Raw genomic sequence first — 18,712 nt, forward strand, 5'->3', positions numbered from 1 at the left:
TCAGTTTATAACGGCGCATTTGCCTGCCTGAAATGATCTGTTAAGGTCCTTAATGTCCACACACACTCACTCACTCACGGGCTCCACCCTTACTGATAAACACCAGCTGAGGCTCAAGCCATAAAAGAAGACGGCACACTGTTCTTGTCGCTTCAAGCACACACACACACACACACACACACACACACACACACACACACACACACACACACACACACACACACACACACACACACACACACACACACACACACACACACACAAACATATGCATACTGTCAAGCACCTTGAGATCTGCAGCATCGTTTGATGTTGTCCTGAGGTCTCTGATGGCTTTACAAAGACAGATGGTTTCTAGAGAGCCCGTGGTTGTGTGTATGTGTCAGACTGTGTGCATTTGGGCCTTTGTACATTAAAGTATGTTTATATTATTGCACTGATTTAGTTGATATTTTTATTCAGTTAATTTTAACCACAGCATCTATTTTCATTTTAGAAATTTCCTCTGACTGGCTCTAGGAGGCTATATATCCAACAGCAACCATGTGAATCTGTCTTTCATCTGTTTCTATATCACTATACCAGTTTCTCTCTTGCTCAGTTGATTTCTCTCCTGTCTTATTGTATTTATTTCCCTTTCTCTGTCTCTCTTTCTTGCTCTGTCCTTGGGGGTTTGCTAAAGCAGATAGAGCCTACAGTATGTGTTAATTAGAGAGGTAAGGGTAGAGGCGAGGGTCAGAATGAAAAAAACAAGAGAGATGGGAGGGAAGTGATGCTCAGAGCGGGAAGACAAGAAAGACGAAAGCAAAGCAATGGAGGTCCAATAGTGTTTGGAAGGCAGTCGCGGGGGATAGACAGATGCAAGAGGAGAACCGATTGGAAAAAAACCACACAAAAATCACAGTATACATCTCCATTTGACAGGATCACACTCTGTGCTGAGCATTTGGCTTTAGTGAGTTGTTTTTTTTCATCAGAGGTGAGGCAACAAAAGGTCTTTACAGTGCTTTACCACTCAGTCTCAAGGGTACCTGGGTAAATGTCATTCAGTTAGATCAAATGCACACCTGCCGACATTGTTTTCGCACTTCAATCTGGAGGAGTGCTGAGCTCAGGCAGCAAATCAACAAACTCAAGGGCAGGAAATTAACCTTTTTTATGTCCACTGGCTGCAGTTGCTCATTATTCCAGAGCCAATCTGCCATTTCAACATTTCACTGCTTTGATTGATTTTCCAAATCGGAAAGAAAGCCTCGTAGTTAATTGTCACCATGAGTATTATATATCTATTTATATATGTACGGTACACAACAGAAATGTGCACACCCCTGTGCAAGATCACTTAAACAATAATTGTATTACTAATTTGAATTTGAACAGAAGGGTATTTGATGTTATGTAATATTAAAACAAATAGTTGAGATTTTCTACATAAAAAATAAGGGCACCACAGTAAGTCCATAATGTAACAAAAGTCACTGCCCCTTTCATTATGTAAAATTTTGAAAGTAAAACTCTACTTTTTCTATAATTCTCCTGGAAGAGTTGGGTTGTTCTAGCCTGACTCCGCCCATTTATTGTTCACAGCTTCAGTCTTTGCCATGATTATGGTCTGGAAATCCTGTTCACAACCTTTCCGAAGGGCAGACCAATCAGCAACCAGTGGGCGTGGTTCCAACAGCGGCGGCAGTGGTTGAGCTGAATGAAGCGAAAGGAACAGTTGTGGCAACGCAGCCCGATATTGAGGAATTGAAACTGGATTAAGAAACACTTTTAAAGACTGCAATAATCATTTAACCAAACACACGCATGCACGCGCGCACGCAGACACACACACACACACACACACACACACACACACACACACACACACACACACACACACACACACACACACACACACACACACACACAAAAGCTATATATGTTAGTTTGAGTTTTGATTAAATGCCCTTAAAGTTAAAAGACCCAGGACAAATTCTTCTAGGTCACCATATGTCAGTGCACACTTTTGGGATGTGTTGTGCACTGAAGTGCTTTTCCACAGGTTTGGGGCCTCCACAGAAATGTCATCAGCTCTCCGTTAAACTTAAACAGTCTTGAGGGAAGAGAATCCAAACCAATTTACCGCATTTCAACACACAGTAAATAATCTTTAAGGTGGAAAACTGCAGTGTCCTTTTTCATTTGGAGTATAACCATGGAAGTTGTCAGTGTTGTTTATCACAAGGATCCACAGTTTGTGTACCTATTCTTGTATACTAACCCTATGAGTGATATTTTACACAAATGTATGAAATAACAATGTGACAGTTAAATAATGATTCACACTGGTGAGGAACCTATAGAGAATTATCACCTGAAACCTCGGCTCCCTTTGGCTTTTTAAGGCTTTAACATTTTCAGTTTAGCTCTTTGGCCTGCAACTGTTTTGGTTCACTCTCATGCTTTTGTAATTTTCAGCTGCTGTAGGTATCTGTTTTCGGCAAAAAAGCTCTGAAAATACACAGTACACTACCTGCTCAGCAGCAAACAACAGACAGAGTTAGTGATGAACTGGTGAGTACAGAGGATAATTTAGCAGGTAAGGAGACAGATATTCCCTTTAGGAGTTATTCGAGACCAAAAAAGTGAATATTGGACTTGAGCTTTTTCCTGGGGCCCACTGACTTGCACACAAGTCTGCTATATCAATGTAAAGATGAGTGCGGTGTGAACAGCTTGTGGTCCCAGGTCACAAAAAAAAAATCAGTTACCACAGGTTTAGGGAAGGAAAATGTCATTTTGAGTTGCTGTTGAGTTGAAAAATCATCTCAGTCACATGAGTTATAGTACAACTATTTTGTTTTGTATGTTAACAAGCATCCTATACACACAAACACTATACTAAATACTTAAATACCTTGAGGAAACACCGAACGAGTACATAGAAAATGGAGAACAAAGTCCACTGTCTTTGTTTCAAGCTCAGACACTCTGTGTAGATTTAACTACAGCTGTCCGAGTTAATTGCCTTCTTCTTGTGATTAACCACCTGTTTCTCACCTCAGCTCAGTGTATTTATTGATATTGGGCAAATGATGTATGTTTGTTGACTCAAGTTGACTGAATGAATGTAGCTGATAGAAAAAAAAAACAATATCTTTTATAATGACGTTTGTATGATTGTGTGTAAGTGAACTCGTCACATCTAGCCGATCCCTACCTTTTTAAGAAAGGCAGCATCAGCCTGATACCGATCCAGTGTATTAGATTGGAGAATCTTTGGTATCTCTCAAAGTCCCTTTATTAATAATTGGCTTTTTGAACTACTCTGTGAACAGTGTTTCCTTGCTGAGCTGTGGTACTGCAGTCAGGACAAAAACACCCACATGATTTAGCTCACTAAAGATTTTGTCATGTTCCTGCTCATGGTATGAAAAGTAACATTGTCCCTATTAACCTTCTATTTCACTCAATATTATATAATATATATATATATAATAATCATCCTTATCATTACGGCTTAGGTTGTAGCCTGGCTTCGACTGCCTATCGCTCACGGCTTCAGTCTTCACTGTGCTTGCAGTCTGAAATCCCAGTTCACATGAAGGTCTAGCACACTTTTAGGGGCGGACCCATCGGTGACCAGAAGAATCAAGCATTTGTTTTGAAATGTAGTTCCAACAACGGCAGCTGTGAAAGCGCGACATGAAGCGATATGAGCAGTTGTAGCAACACCAGTGAATGTTGAGGAATTGAAGCTGTAAATAAAATGTCTGCAATGGTCATATCCCGACATTGGCGTTGCACTCTGCTCACAATGGGGAGGTTTATCTGTCGTTTACACCTAGGTGAGTTTTGTCACACAACATACGTTATATTGAGGTCAATGACGATTAGTTAGAGGCTGCTCACCTGAAGAATATATCAAGGATTAGAGGACTTATGTCTCAACAGGATTTGGAAAAACTTGTCCATGCATTCATTTTCAGTAGACTTGACTATTAACGGTGTGTTCACAGGACTCTGTAAAAAGTCAATCAGAACGCTGCAGCTGATTCAGAACGCTGCAGCTCGAGTCCTCACTAAGACCAGGAAAGTGGATCACATCACTCCAGTTCTGACTGGACTCCTGTCCAACAAAGAATTGACTTTAAAATCCTGCTGTTGGTTTATAAGGCACTGAATGGTTAAGGGCCAAAATACATTTGTGATCTGCTGCGACCTTATGAACCATCCCGACCCCTCAGGTCGTCTGGGACAAGTCTCCTTTCTGCCTCCAGAGTCAGAACTAAACATGGAGAAGCAGCATTCAGTTTTTCTGCTCCACAAATCTAGAACAAACTCCCAGACAGCTGCAGGTCTGCTGAGACTCTCAGCTGCTTCAAATCAAGATTGAAGACTTTTCTGTTTGCTGCTGCCTTCAATTGAACCAGACTCAAGGATGTTGATCAATTTCCTGCATTTTATTACTGTATTTTATTTCTTAAACTGCACTGCAACTTTTACTCTATTTTTTAGCTTGTTTAATGTTTTAATGACTGTTTTTAATGTTTCGATCAATGTTCTTAATTTTTTTTAAATTTGCTTTTCCTTTGCCTGGTGTTTTGATGCTTTTAATTATTTTATGTGAATCACTTTGAATTGCCTTGTTGAAATGTGCTATGCAAATAAACTTGCCTGCCTTGCCTTGCCTTGCTCTAATAGTTTATAAATTAAGCCAAAGTCTATGCCCTTTGGGATGCAACGACTGGAAAGAATCCAAAATGCAGTGTGTTCGGACCCATATATCTGGTAATATGAGTCTACTTTAGTGGGGCATATTCCCAAAGACATTTTCAATGAAGCTATAACAAAGAAGTTGACAGTGATTTCAGAGTTTTGCTGCAATTTGCCTGGTTGGTGGGATATGAGTATTATACCAAGATAAAATAGAAAAATTGGAAATCTCTCCTTTGAAGCACTTTCACAGCAAATCATCTGAGGTCATTCCATAATCTATTGAAACCCCTAATCTGCTATGACGTGTGGACTTTCATAATAACAACTTGGTGATCAAATAGATACACAGCTACAGACACACAGGCAGCAGGTATCAGAGATCCTGCTCTGGGTCTGTATGGACAGAGAGCACAGGATGTGAACCAGCCATGCGACACTGTCTGCATGATTGGTTTAGGTGTTTTAAGACATCCGGGCGCAGTGCACAATAGATGAGAATGGTCCCAATTAAAATTTCATTCTCTTACATTTTTTAATTCACTGGCGAAATAAAAAGAACAAAATCTTCCCGCACTGCATTTCTTGCAGAACTGAAAAGCTGTGCTGAATTTGTGTGAGTTGACATCTATAATCAATCCTCAAGAATGGGAAAGGGGTGTGATACCCTGCGCTAGAAGTCTCTCGGCTGTTGTCCCTGTGTGTCTGCAGCCCTCTCTCTCTGCTTTCGCCTTGTCTAGATGAGGAGAAAAACGCACGGGGAGAATAGGCTTGTCTGCTTGGTTTTCGGAACAAATGAACCAGAGTGCATGTATTGTGAATGAAGGGGGAGAGTAGAAGATTGGTTTTGGGGCGTGGAGATGAAACGAGAGGCAAAGAGCACTTAGTGTACCTTCCACATGCAGACAATGCTGTCAGTGTCTCAGCTGCATACATAATTTTGTCTGTTCTACTGCTGTCAGCAACAGTCGTGTGTGTGTGTGTGTGTGTGTGTGTGTGTGTGTGTGTGTGTGTGTGTGTGTGTGTGTGTGTTTGTTTGCGCGCACACGTGTGTGTTTAAGTTCATAGCAGCAGCATTTAACAGGTTGCTCCGTGGTCGTGTGTAAACGTGTGTTTACATGTGTTTACGTGTGTGTGTGTGTGTGTGTGTGTGTGTGTGTGTGTGTGTGTGTGTGTGTGTGTGTGTGTGTGTGTGTGTGTCTATATATATAGTGTGTGTGTGTGTGTGTGTGTGTGTGTGTGTGTGTGTGTGTGTGTGTGTGTGTGTGTGTGTGTGTGTGTGTGTGTCAAGCAGCGTGCATGTTTGTGCATCCATTCACCACCAGTCCCATCCTAAATGTTGCCTTGGCAACAAGCTGACTGAAGTAAATGAGTGTCCCGGCTCTGCTGAGGGATTGTGGGAAAGCAATATGCCAGCGTTCCGCCCCATTAGTTTGACAGACAGCCTGTTTGGCCTATAAGAGGTCAGCTGGCAAGGGCAGCCGCATTAGTATTCCATAGGAGAGACATCGGGATTGGTTTTACTCTAATGTCAATCTACCTGTGTCGGTTCTCTTGTGTGTGTGGATGTGTTTGTTAAGGGTGGATGGTTGGCGTTTGCAGGGGGTAAAGCTTGTCCTGGCATCTAACATTGCAGGCTGTGTGTGTATGTGTGTATGTGTGTGTGTGTGTGTGTTTGTGTGCCCTGCTGGGGGTTGCAGGCTCCTTGCCAGGTAAGCATATCGCCAATTATCACTTCGCAATCCTCCTACATCCCCTCCCTCCCCCCTCACCCCCAGAGTCAGTCAATACAGAGCCTGTGAGGGAGATGTGATAACACCTAAGCTGGCTGGTCACTGGTTTAAAGAAGCCAAAACACTAATTTCTACCCCCTTCCTGCAACCATCCATGCATTATATCCTTTATATCCATTCTTCTCTCTGAACCCCATGCTGAACATTCATCCCTTCTCCACCCACAATTTTTTTTTTTTACACTTGATCCCCTTCCAAACTCATTTCTCCTCGTCCAACTGTGCTCTTCAATCTCCCGTCTCCTCTTTTTTCCGACTGTGTGTGTCTCTCCATCTCTCTCCATTGTTTCTTTGTTTGTCTGCCCCTATCTCTCATTCCATGGAAGACCGAGCGGCAGTGGAAGAAAACATTGATGTGATAGTTTGTATGATAATGAAGCCTAAATAATGAATGTTGTTTTTGTAATATGGAAATGAGTTTGACACTTCTTAAAAGATTTTTAGTGTCTAGTAATATAAATTAAATCAATGATTAATTCATTATAATCTGTTGATGTGTATTGGTTGCATTGGGTGTAGCCAATTATGGCTGATTTTTGAGTAGTTCAGGTGTTCGATTTGCATGTGATGAAGTCAGCAGAGTATAAACAACAAGTATCCTTTGACTCCATTCAGATGCTAATTTGTTAAGGACTTTCCCTGTGTCCCTGCCTAAATAGAGGGATACATCAATAAAAATACATGGTAGTGTACACTGAGCCAGTGTAATACTTTTATGCCATAGGGAAAGCAATTTGCAGTAAATATAATACAGACATAGACATTAAATAAGAACAGAGATACTGTATTTTAGCACAAAGTAAATAAAAGGCTAATGTCAGCATGCTAACATGCTCACAGTAACCATGATAACATGTCGATGGTCAGAAGGTATAATGTTAACCATGATCACCAACTCAGTCAGTCATTTTAATGTGGTAATTAATGCTAATTAGTATTAAACACTGAAAGTATCTCTGCTGGAAATGTTGTTAGTCATACGTTGTCAGTGTCTGATGAATGGAAAGTCTGACCTGATAGTCAGACTAGAAAAGTGTAGCACTCACCCTCAAGTTATAATACCAATCGGGCTTCAGGGAAGCATAAATGTACCAAGTCGTTTAGCAATGAATGCAGTGACACATTTTACTCAAAACTACATCTGTCACCCTTCTGGTAGCACAAGAGGAAAAGTCAGAAGATCACTGAAGTCACTAGAAATCATCCTATGGGGAGCATAAATGTCTGTACCAATTACCATGGCAATCCATGAAAGTATTGTTGAGATATTAAAATCTGTAGTGACTGAACTGACCACCTGACAGCTATTCCTTGAATCATGCTAAAAACACAACATAGAGGAAATACCAGTGGAAAAGAAATGGGCTAAAATGAGACTCTGGTACCAACAGAAATTAATTCAGAATTATTTTTTTCCCCTTTCTCCTAATTTAACAAAGTTAAATATTTCATGAAGGAAAATGGATTTCAATCTAGTCATTTTGTCTTTTTGCTGCATGACGGACTCCATTGATATTGTTCCGTAGAAGTAATAGATAATATTGATGCTCTTGGTTGCAGGCCATCCTTGAACTCTAATACACTTGCATATAGTGCTTGCCTGCCCTGAAAAAGTACTGCTGGTGCAGCTTTACTTCAAACACGTCTTTCATTTGCGCTCCCCTCCGCTCATGAATTCCCCCCTCATATTTCTGTCCGCATTGAAGTGACAGAAGAGTGTCTGAATCTACTCAGTAGCGTGCCGTGCTCATGCTGGGCTATTACACCGGCCCCCACAGAGTCAGAAGTTACCACAGTCTGAAAGAAAGCTAACATGGTCTGTCTTCTGTGAATCCAATGAGAGGGATAGCTTCTATGCATATGAGAGGTGGGAGTCACGGAGAGGCTGATTAGGTGTGTGGGTATTTATTAACTGTACCCACCAGGTTCGGGCTGTGTCCAGAAAGAGAGAGGGAGAGCGAGAGCACAGTCGATTCTCTCCCCGCTCCTCTCATCTCCGTTTGACAAGGAGCAATTTAACTTAAACATGAGAACATCAAAGCCTCTTTCAGCTAAATGCACAAAGCCTGATTCATGTGAAAGCTGTAATATGATGGGTGTGTCGTCGAAATGACCTTATTTGCAGCTGTAAGGAAGGAATGTGTTGGCTGCAGTTTGTACTTGTTCACCAACTGAAATTCAAAAATAATCAAGGACACTGCAGTGATGTCTCCACGTGCTGGATCTGCATGAGGGGATGACATGAGGAATAAATGCAGAAACTTATTTGGGTTAGTAGAATTTCCCACCCCAAAATAATTACCCAAAGATTCTCAGTGTGTTGTCATAATAGGACAGCATCTCTTTGTGGTCGTTTTGAATCTCTCCTTGGTTGTTTTACACCCCGTTGTATTCATTTGATTGACTCTCTCACTTCTCACGTCATACACAGGCTCTGGATCAGGAGCTTACATCCAGTAGGCTTGTTCAGTAATCCATCCATGACAGTAATGAGCCAACCACCTTAGCACCAGGGGTGTCAAACCAGATCTCAGGCCCCCACCTTTGGCCCTGATGTGAGGGGTCAAATGCATCAAGCTGCAGAAACAATGCATTAATCAGGTGTCTATGGGTTGCTTGTATGGTAACATGCAGGGATCAGTGGTTTGACATCCTTTTATTGTCACATGGTCTTACAGATGTTATTAAACTCCAAAGTCAACTGTCTTCCGCACAATTCTTCTGTGCTATGACACGTGTTACTTAATATTGGCATTCAGCTGTATTTAAAGCTGCATGTGCACCCATCCATGTAGGCTCTTGTGTGTGCATGTGTGCAAACTTCATTGTGTGAGTGTGTTTTTCAGCTATAGTACAGCTTTGTGTGTGTGCCAGACTGAGAGCACAGCAGTAGTCAGGTCAAAAAGCATTGCTGTAGCTTAAGGCTATGCAGTCCACTCATACAGACTGGGGAAAAGGGCCAGTTTGCAATGGTACACACACACACACACACACACACACACACACACACACACACACACACACACACACACACACACACACACACACATGCACACACATGCACAGATACACACATGCATGTACACAGTCATGTATCTGTCAAACATGAAGCATGAGACAAAACAAAATATATTGTTGTTTTATATTTAAGTTCAATTTCCATTTCTTTTTCTTTTCATTCTATTTTTCTCGCCTGTTTCCTTATCTCCCTCCAGACTATTTTTACATCTGCAGCTCTCCCTTATTCCCCTCCCTTCCTCCTCCCTCCTTCTCCTCTCCATCTCTTCGTCTTATCACACTTCTTCTCTATTTCAGTGTTGGGCTGCATCAAAGTTAGAGTGTGCAGTGTGTGTGTGCCTGTGCATCTGTGTGTGTGTGTGTGTGTGTGTGTGTGTGTGTGTGTGTGTGTGTGTGTGTGTGTGTGTGTGTGTGTGTGTGTGTGTGTGTGTGTGTGTGTGTGTGTGTGTGTGTGTGCGCGCGCGTGTCACCTCAAGGGCTCATCACACTCACCACACGTACACATAAAAACACACATAAATACAGTGTGCCCAGTAACACGAGTGCCGTGACAGGGACATATACATGCAATATTTCTCTCTCTCACACACACACACACACACACACACACACACACACACACACACACACACACACACACACACACACACACACACACACACACACACACACACACACACACATTTGAGCTTGTTTCTGTGCACCCCGAGGAGGTAGCCAGTGCTCAGAGCTCGCCTGTCACACCCTCGCACTTGTTCTTCACTCACAGTGCCGCCCAGTTCAACATGGCACAGCATGACACAGCACAGTACATCTCAGCACCGCATGCGATATGCCAACTTAACAAAATAACGTTCAGATAACACCAGACCCCTGCCTGGAGCTACTCAGTTTGGGGAAACACACCGCTGTAACAGCTGGTCGCAATACACTCAGACAGAGATAAGACCCACAGGCCGACATGCTGAGCTGTGGCATATGGATGGGTGTTACTATACTATTTTCACCAAGCGCTGACAAGTCTACCAGTGCAGTGACAAAGCCACTCCTGACAGATGTGTCTATTCTGGGTTAATTATGAATTGTTTCCATCAAGACTCTCAATAATTGACCTTAATATTCTCTCAGCATAGAAGCAGAGTCTTGATCTCAGCAGACGACAGATGCTGCTGAAGGTTAAATCACTTTGATGCTGGTTATTAACATTCTGACGCAACCATGTTTGAATAAGAACACTCTTTTTGGCCTGTTCTATAAAAAAAGGTTTTTTCAGTTTATACTGCTAATATATTTTTGTTTACATATTGAGGGACACATTAAAGCAGCCAGAATTATTTTGAGAGGCAGTGTTGTTGTTTTTTCAAATGTAAGAAGCACAATTATGTACCCCATGTAAGTCTAAGGGAGGTGTTCAGGCCCGACAGTGGCTTTAAAAAGATCATGGCTTCGGCACTGCATGGAGCTCTGTGTTTAGGTTTCGGCAAACAAAAGTACTCTGGTTATGGTTTGGCAAAGATTGGGATTTTGGTTAAATATTCATAAGTGGGACATTTCCGTTGACTTTTCCATTATTTAAACAGAACTTCTATCTTTCTTCCACATGTGACCGAGGCTATGTTCAGACTCCCAGGGACAAATCTGATTTATGTGAATATCTGATTAGAACCTATATGTAAAATTTCATTAGATCTGATTTTTAGTCTATTTCAAACCACAAGTGTTTGTGGTTTAAAGTACAATTTTAATAGCAATTTGGCCTATCCGTTTAGGTCTGACTGCTAGGATTACAGTTTTTTTTTTTTTTTTTTTTACGTCTCTGGCTTTTGATGTCAAATAAAGTGCTAGGGTTGCGCCATTAATTTTGGTATTCATTCATACTACTGTGATCTCATGCCTGACAATGTGGGGTCACACCATGTGATGCAGAGCAGCAGGAACCAACAGTAAGGGAAGAAAAACCTAGTGAGTAAATGAGATCAATAAACATTTCTATTGAAAAAGAATCGTGATCTCGGTTATAAGCTAGAAAATCATAACTATAATTTTATCCATAATTGTGAAGCCCTACGGTACATCACACGTACAGGAAACATGCTAGTTTGGTTGCGGAGGTGGCCACCGCAGCAGAAAAGCTTCCTCCTGTCTCATTGTTTTTATAAAACATACACTGTGGCTCCACATCACCAAGTGGTAATTAAGCAAGCCCATTTAATTTCCTTCCAATTTGTTTAGTTCGTGTCAACTACTTCTATTTTGACATACAATGTCATTACCATAGCGAGGATGAGGACTGCGACCACAACACACGGTATAGATCTGATCACTTGCAATATATAATGTGGACAGTCAAACAAGAAGATCAGATTATTATTAAATATGCACACAAAAAAAAATTCAAAATGTTGACTGACAGTGTGAACATAATGCCACAGAAAACATTAAGTATTGCAAAAGTAGATATTTTACAGAAATATTTTTTATTATAATTTCAGTAAACATTTTGCAGATACTATCATTAAAAACATCTTACTGTAAGTGGGTTCTCTGGTTGCGTTGGTTGTTAAAAACAAGCCTGTGAACCTCAATGTCATTTCCATTCTCTTTCGTCTCTTAATTGCCTTTCATCCCATCCTCTCCCAACCTTCAAGTAGAGACATGAAACACCCCAAAATACTTAAAAAGGCTCTTCATTACGTTTACAAAATTATACATTGTTTCAACATTACAAGCTACAGACACACACAGGCAAAACAGTATTACAAAGCAACGTGACTGTTGTACATTAGTAATATGTAAATGTTATTTTATAGATAACAGAGTCGTGTGTTCAGCCTGTAGCTCCATTATAACTTCCTCCGCTGTCCCTTGTTGACCATTACACACCCTGTCTGACCAGGAGCCAATCAAATCACAAAAAAATCTACTGCGTTACAATTACCGGTTGTACTGTTAAATATAAGCTAAATATATTGACTTTTGTTGTTGCATTATATCAGGGATGGCTGCATTTAAATGAGTTGTTTCTATATTGTCTGATTTTGATTGAGAGAAGTTAATTGCTGCTTTTTTGGGTCCGTAATGCTGAGATACTACTAATAAAGCTGTTAACCTCAAGACTGTATAAATATTAACTTTTAGGAAATGTGCCAGACTGAAACTGTAATTGGCACAGCTGTAAAATTGCTTTTGCTGCATCATTGCCCTCCTGGAAATGAACAGTCACGGTCTTTAGATGTGGTGGGGATCAAAGATAGATTCACATTTCTGAATATTATGTAGATTTATGAAAATTTAATTAATAAAGACTAATTGACCAAATAGTCAAAGTCAGCTGAGTCCTTAACAGCACATTAAATCAAGTAATTAACTGAGGCAGTGGCACTAAAGTCCATTAAATAGACTGACAACTAGAAAGACAGAAGCTATGACTTATTACTAGAAAAAAAGCAGGATTAAGGGTGAGATGTTGGCAACCTGCAGGAGACAAGAAATTCACCCGTTCACCACTAATGCTGACATTATCCCGGTCCTTTTAGCACTAAGCTTTGACTCCTTTAAATATGTCCGCTGGACTTCAAACAACATTTTGACTCCTGTAAGTAGTCAGATTGCATGGGATTCACATAAGTAGGCCAACTCTCTAAATCTCCTGCCGTCTCCTTTCCAGTGGACGGAGCGATCCACCGCGCTGCAGGTCCCATGCTAAAAAAGGAGTGTGCTTCCCTCAACGGCTGTGAGACAGGAGAGGCCAAGATCACCTGCAGCTATGGCCTCCCAGCAAAGTGTGAGTATAAAGTGTGCAAGTGTTTGTGTAACTTCCAGCAACTTCAGCCTGCTCAGTGTGCTTCTGCTGCACTGCTTCCAGGTGTGAATGTGTGGGCAAGTGTGACAGTGATGTAGGATGTTGCTGAAAATGAGCAATCTGCACTGTTGAGTTTTCAGAGAAAAGTAAATGTTTAAAAGCTTCATAAATGAAAAATTAACACAAAATAAAGTACTTCTAATGTCGCGTAAAAGAGAAATGTTTTAGTTCCCTTCACGGAAATAATGTTCTCAACTTAAGTGAAATGTTCTTCCTCAGTTCTTCCTCAGTTTGCCTTTTCAGATCAAAACCAAACACCAGCAGAAGCTCACATATGCTCATATGTGTCCTTGATAATATCACTCACTGCCTTCCATTTATAGCAAAGTAAATGGCACTCAATTATTAAGTGCCACTCTGCTGCAGCGTATATAATGTGATGAAACCAGAGTCAACATGACAGGAAACACTTTTCTAGGTTTTCGTTAAAAAAAACTGTCCTCCAGCTTCCCTGATGAATAAAACACAACATGTGACTTTGTCAGCATCAGTAATGCATGTTAATAGGAAGAACTAAACAGCACTTACTGGATTTTTATCTCGTATTCAATTTCAATCAGAAAAACTCTAACTGCTAAGAGAAGAGTACAGTCTCATTTTTCTAGACCCTGGGGACATAAAAGTATTTATTTTGTTCCATTTAGCTGATATTTAAAGCCGTTGAAATATCACATTAGACTGATGTAATGACTGAAATGATTGTATTCATTGTTGCCTTTTTTCTACTAACTAACTACTGGTTTTGTTTATAAAATACCAAAACATCTTTCTTGTCGGACCAACAGTCCCAATCTTCAAGATATACAGTTTAAAATAAATTGAAAACATAAAAGCAGCAGATTATTGCATACGAGATGCAAACCAGCCCCCCCCCCCCCCCCCCCCCAAAAAAAAGAAAATTCATTTTTGCATGTTATTTTTTTGTGAATCAACTAATCTTAAATCTTTGTCTCTGTGCAACTCTTTGTCACAGATTGTATTTCTTATTTAAAAAAAATATATATATATATTTCAACATTACTTTAAGGGTTCTCTGTATCAATAATCAAATAATTTTGCCAAATCCAATCCTTATCCTGAAAGTATATATACCAGCCAAAAATCAATGGGTCATCTGGTTGTGATGATTTAGTGCATGTAATGTAATAATGAACCATTTTGCCAACAAGGCAAACATATTTACTTTGTTCTGGCTTTAGATGGGAGTGTTGTGTGTGTCTGTATTCTCTGCTGTGAGTATCAGCTCAGATGCTGGACTTGAAGCACATATGCAAACTTTTTTGTTGCAAATAGTGCAGGTAGCTTTCTTTGATTTGGCAGCTTCACCTTTATCAGAATTTATTTTTCTAAGAGTCTTGTATCCCACCAGCTCTCGCATCTTTCTCGGCTCGGCTGCCTGCTTGTTAAACCAGTTGCCAACCAATAAAGCACGACTGAACCCAGGTTGAGAACTACTGGTTTATATGCCTCATTTATATCAGCACTGTTTGGAAGTGTGGTGATATCCCAGCACTGGATGCTTAATGCAAAACAGATACATAATGATGCAGTTATTGCTCAGTATATTATAGCTAACAGGACTGTTAGTGCCCAAATTATTCTTCCAAATTGAATTTCTTAAAAGGAAAAAAACCGATTTTCATCACCGACATCAAAGTCTGCTCACAGCTCTGGAGGATTACTACTACACATGTAAAGAGAGTTGAATAAATCCATTCGTGGCTCCAGAGGGAGCTGCGCAGAATCTGATAAATTGCCTCAAGTAATGACATCACTTGAGTCAGCATCTGTTGGGGCTTAAAAAAATATTTAAAAAGTCTGGAGGTGTGGAGTTAGAAAGAAACATGACATTAATAGGTATGGAAATAATTCAGTAGACAAGCTTTGTACGTTATAATGGCCACCCAGGTGTGTGCGTGTGTGTCAGCGTGTTTGTGTGAGAGAGAGATTAAAGCAACACTGAGACTGTGATATCAGCTTCTGGTTCCACAGAGAGTTTGAGTTCACAGTGGCAGAGAGGAGAAGAAAGGAGAGGAAAAAAGGAGAGCGAAGCGCTGATAAAGGCGTGCTCAGGGCAGAATGGAGAGCAACAGGAGAAAAGACAGATAAGGAGAGAGTAGGAGAGTGGAGAAAAAAAAAATGAAGGAAGCAGCATGGAGGAGTGGAGAGACGTGAGGGAGCTGAAGACAGGAGGGAATTAGGAGATGTCTTCTTACATGGTCTGTTCTCCTTTGTTGGTTTACTTGTTCAACTTTGAGGATGTTGGCTGTAATTTATGTCTGTGAGAGGATGCTGCTGCTTGTCACTGTATCCTTATGTGTCTACATTTGTGTGCTTGTGTCTTTCTCTCATGTACTCGATCATACAGTCTGGTCCCTTCACATGCATGCTCTGTTTATCAGTGTGTACAGTGACAGTGCAGTATACCAATGTGTACAGTGAGGGCTGTCTGTCAGGTCCCATCATTCTGTTACCTGTAACTCTGTCAGCATGAAATCTGTGTGACTGACATCTTTTTGACTCACCGGCTGACTAACTGTGTGTGGGTGTATGTGCGGGAGCCTCTCCGCGTTGCATTCATGTGTGCGTGGCCATTACCCAGCATGTGGTACAGAGACTGGCTCTCTCCTCCCAGACAAAGTATTAAGTCCCAAGAATAATTCAACATGCGTCTCCTCCAATGCTTAAACACTCACAACAGGGCTTGATTACCTCACAGCAGGAGGGACAGAGAGGCAAGACAGCAACAACAGAGGGAAAGTAAAGGAGGGATAACAAAGCAGGCAGAGGACTGTGTGAAGGCAAAGCAGTGCCGTGGAAAAGAGCGAGAAATTAAAATAAAACTTGACAGGCGAAAGATGGAGGGTTTGAGAGACAGGTCTAATCTAAAAGCCAACACTTTGATCTTGATTTGTATGGGCTTACTACCAGATGTGGGATTTCAAGAGCATCTAACTCGCAAGTTGCCAAATGGTCCAGAGGACCTGCTGTCAGCCTCCCATGCAGGAGTGTCCGTCGATGATCTTGCAGCCACTTAGCCAGCAGCATCCCAGTATCGTTACCTAGCAACACCCGGAATGCACAGCACACTGTTTAGCAAGAGTCACATGCAATTTGGGGATGCTGACAAATAACAGCTGGGAAATTTCAACCAGGCCCTGACTAAAATCACATATTAATGAAAATATAAAGTCAGTTAAATCAGCAACTGTCAGCTTCAAGGCATATGAGCCAGGGTAATTAAGAGGACTTGGATTAGGAGAGGAATGGTTTGAGATCTGCATGTGTGTGCTTGTGCACAAAGTATTGCTCAGTTGTGAGCCCGATGGATGCTGTAAGAATATTGTGCACGTATAGACGAGTAAAAGCATGTGTTTTGCTGTTGTCAGACAAGGGAACACAGGCCAATGCGTTGTCCAGGCGACCCAGTGCCCCAGAGCTCACCTGTGTACCGATAAACACAGATGTAGACCTGCTAATCTGTTCCCCAGCCAGCCCTGCTCTGTTGCTAAACACACTGAGATGCAACACTGGGGACGGAGGGTGCAGGATGGGGCGGGTCTACAGAGTAGAAACACAGGGATTGACAACAAGGGGTCAGAGCCACAGTCACAGTTCACACCCAGTAAAAGCAGCGAATGATGTCAATGCCACTGACTTTTGTGATCAACTGAGGTTATAAACATCACAAGACAAGTAAAACAGCAGGCAACCAGGCCTACAGCTTAATAGTTTTAATCAAATACAGATGATATTTTGGCAGCACAACAGGGAAAAACCTTACCATGTGAGAAATCACCAAAAAGGTTGAAAACGAATGTCGAATTTATTTGTCAGACAAAAAGGTGAACAGTAAAAAAAAATAATTCCCTTTTTTGGCATGGTAATCATTCACCACTGCACACCATACTTAAAGTAATTGTGCCCTCTTACATTTTTCTGGTGAGCTCTTTTCAGTTTTGCTTCCAAATCAAGTGGCAACTAATTTGGCAAAACTGTTGGCTGGTGTGAACCCACTAGTTTATCTGGCAGATTGTGTTTGTTTTCCCAATTGTACCTATTTTCTGTGCTCCCAGCTTACAGCAATTACTGTCGTCATAAGCAATAGGGCAGATTACTGAAGTTTAAATATTCCTCTAAAGGTCCTATATTTATTTTGTATGATAAAGCAGGTCTAGGTGCAAAAAATACTTTTAAGAGGAGAGGAGAGAAATATCTATATTAAGATGGTTTTGGGTACTGAAAACCACAAAAATATCTTCTTATGGATATCAACTCCAGAAGTTTGGGACCTATAAGGTCAGTTCAAGTATTATAAACCTCCAATAACTTATTTTTTGGCTTACTGCTTTAGCTCATCCAATAGTTTCAAAAATTAACCCGAGGACTACGCCTATAAGATGCAACATCTGCAAATGATCAAATGATTCCCTATAGAGTGTAACCAGACCCCATATGTTTACACAGTGAATTTGAGTCTAGACAGAAACTGAAACAAGCTGTAAATTGACATACTGTATTGTCACCTCTCAAGCAGTTTTTTTTTAGCAGTTTCTTATTTACATCTCCAGCAGATGAGCAACATTAGCATTCATTTGAAGATGTAGCCACCTGAAGAAATTAGGAAATATGTATATTCTCATGCTCAGCTTTGTTTTTGGCTTCACCATTTACTGATAGAAATACCAGCTGGATAGTTCCCTGTTTTCACCAGCGTCTAACTGTTTGTGTCTACTGTTTGGTGCTGAGCAGGTGTACAGTGAAGGTTTTTTTTAAGCTTTTTGCACACAAAAAAAAAGTTAGTGGTGAGAATGAACATACAGGCTAAAGACCAAACCAAAGCAATGAGCTGAAAGATGCTAAAAGTTCTGTAGAGCAGAGCAGAGCGGAGCTGCAGTCAGGTCATAATTCTCTGTGGGTTCATCACTTCAATCGACACCTTTCTCATGCAGATAGTCGTGTGATCCATTGTTGACATAAAATGTTGATTTTAGCCTCTTTAAGAGTTAATATACAGTAATAATAAAATGTGGGCCAGAACTTGCAGCCCCATTAATCCCAGGACATTATATGCATTTTCTGCAGGTTAATTTTGGGTCATACATACATTTATCACTTTTCTTTTTTAATACTTCAGCTCCCAAAGCCCCCAAATAACATTTTAATGTATTCTTAAACTGTGCGGCACGTTTCAGTGTTATTGCACATATTGCTTTATTTTATTTGAATGTGCTAAATACTATATATTATATTCGCAGTGTCTTATATTTAGTAAGAAATTGGCAGCGACTGAAAGATAGTGTTTGGGGAAGGTGGGAGTCTCACAGTTGGAGGTGGCG

General features: G+C 40.8%; 1 protein-coding gene across 3 annotated transcripts in view; it reads left to right on the forward strand.

Moving 5' to 3' along the window:
• The window catches only part of macrod1 (mono-ADP ribosylhydrolase 1), a 116,032-nt gene that overhangs the window by 68,444 nt on the left and 28,876 nt on the right, over window positions 1-18,712 (forward strand). For 2 of the 3 annotated variants that reach the window (XM_069694467.1, XM_069694466.1), the window contains exon 5: window positions 13,179-13,295. The exons of the other annotated variant lie outside the window; for it this stretch is intronic. In XM_069694467.1, the coding sequence (XP_069550568.1) occupies window positions 13,179-13,295 (117 nt within the window). The remainder of the gene's footprint in view (window positions 1-13,178; window positions 13,296-18,712) is intronic. 3 annotated transcript variants of the gene reach the window in all.

Source organism: Brachyistius frenatus, unplaced genomic scaffold (genome assembly GCF_029030835.1).
Source record: "Brachyistius frenatus isolate BFR_SWC_R1_liver_20210118 unplaced genomic scaffold, ASM2903083v1 Contig_17, whole genome shotgun sequence".
Lineage (NCBI taxonomy): Eukaryota > Metazoa > Chordata > Actinopteri > Embiotocidae > Brachyistius > Brachyistius frenatus.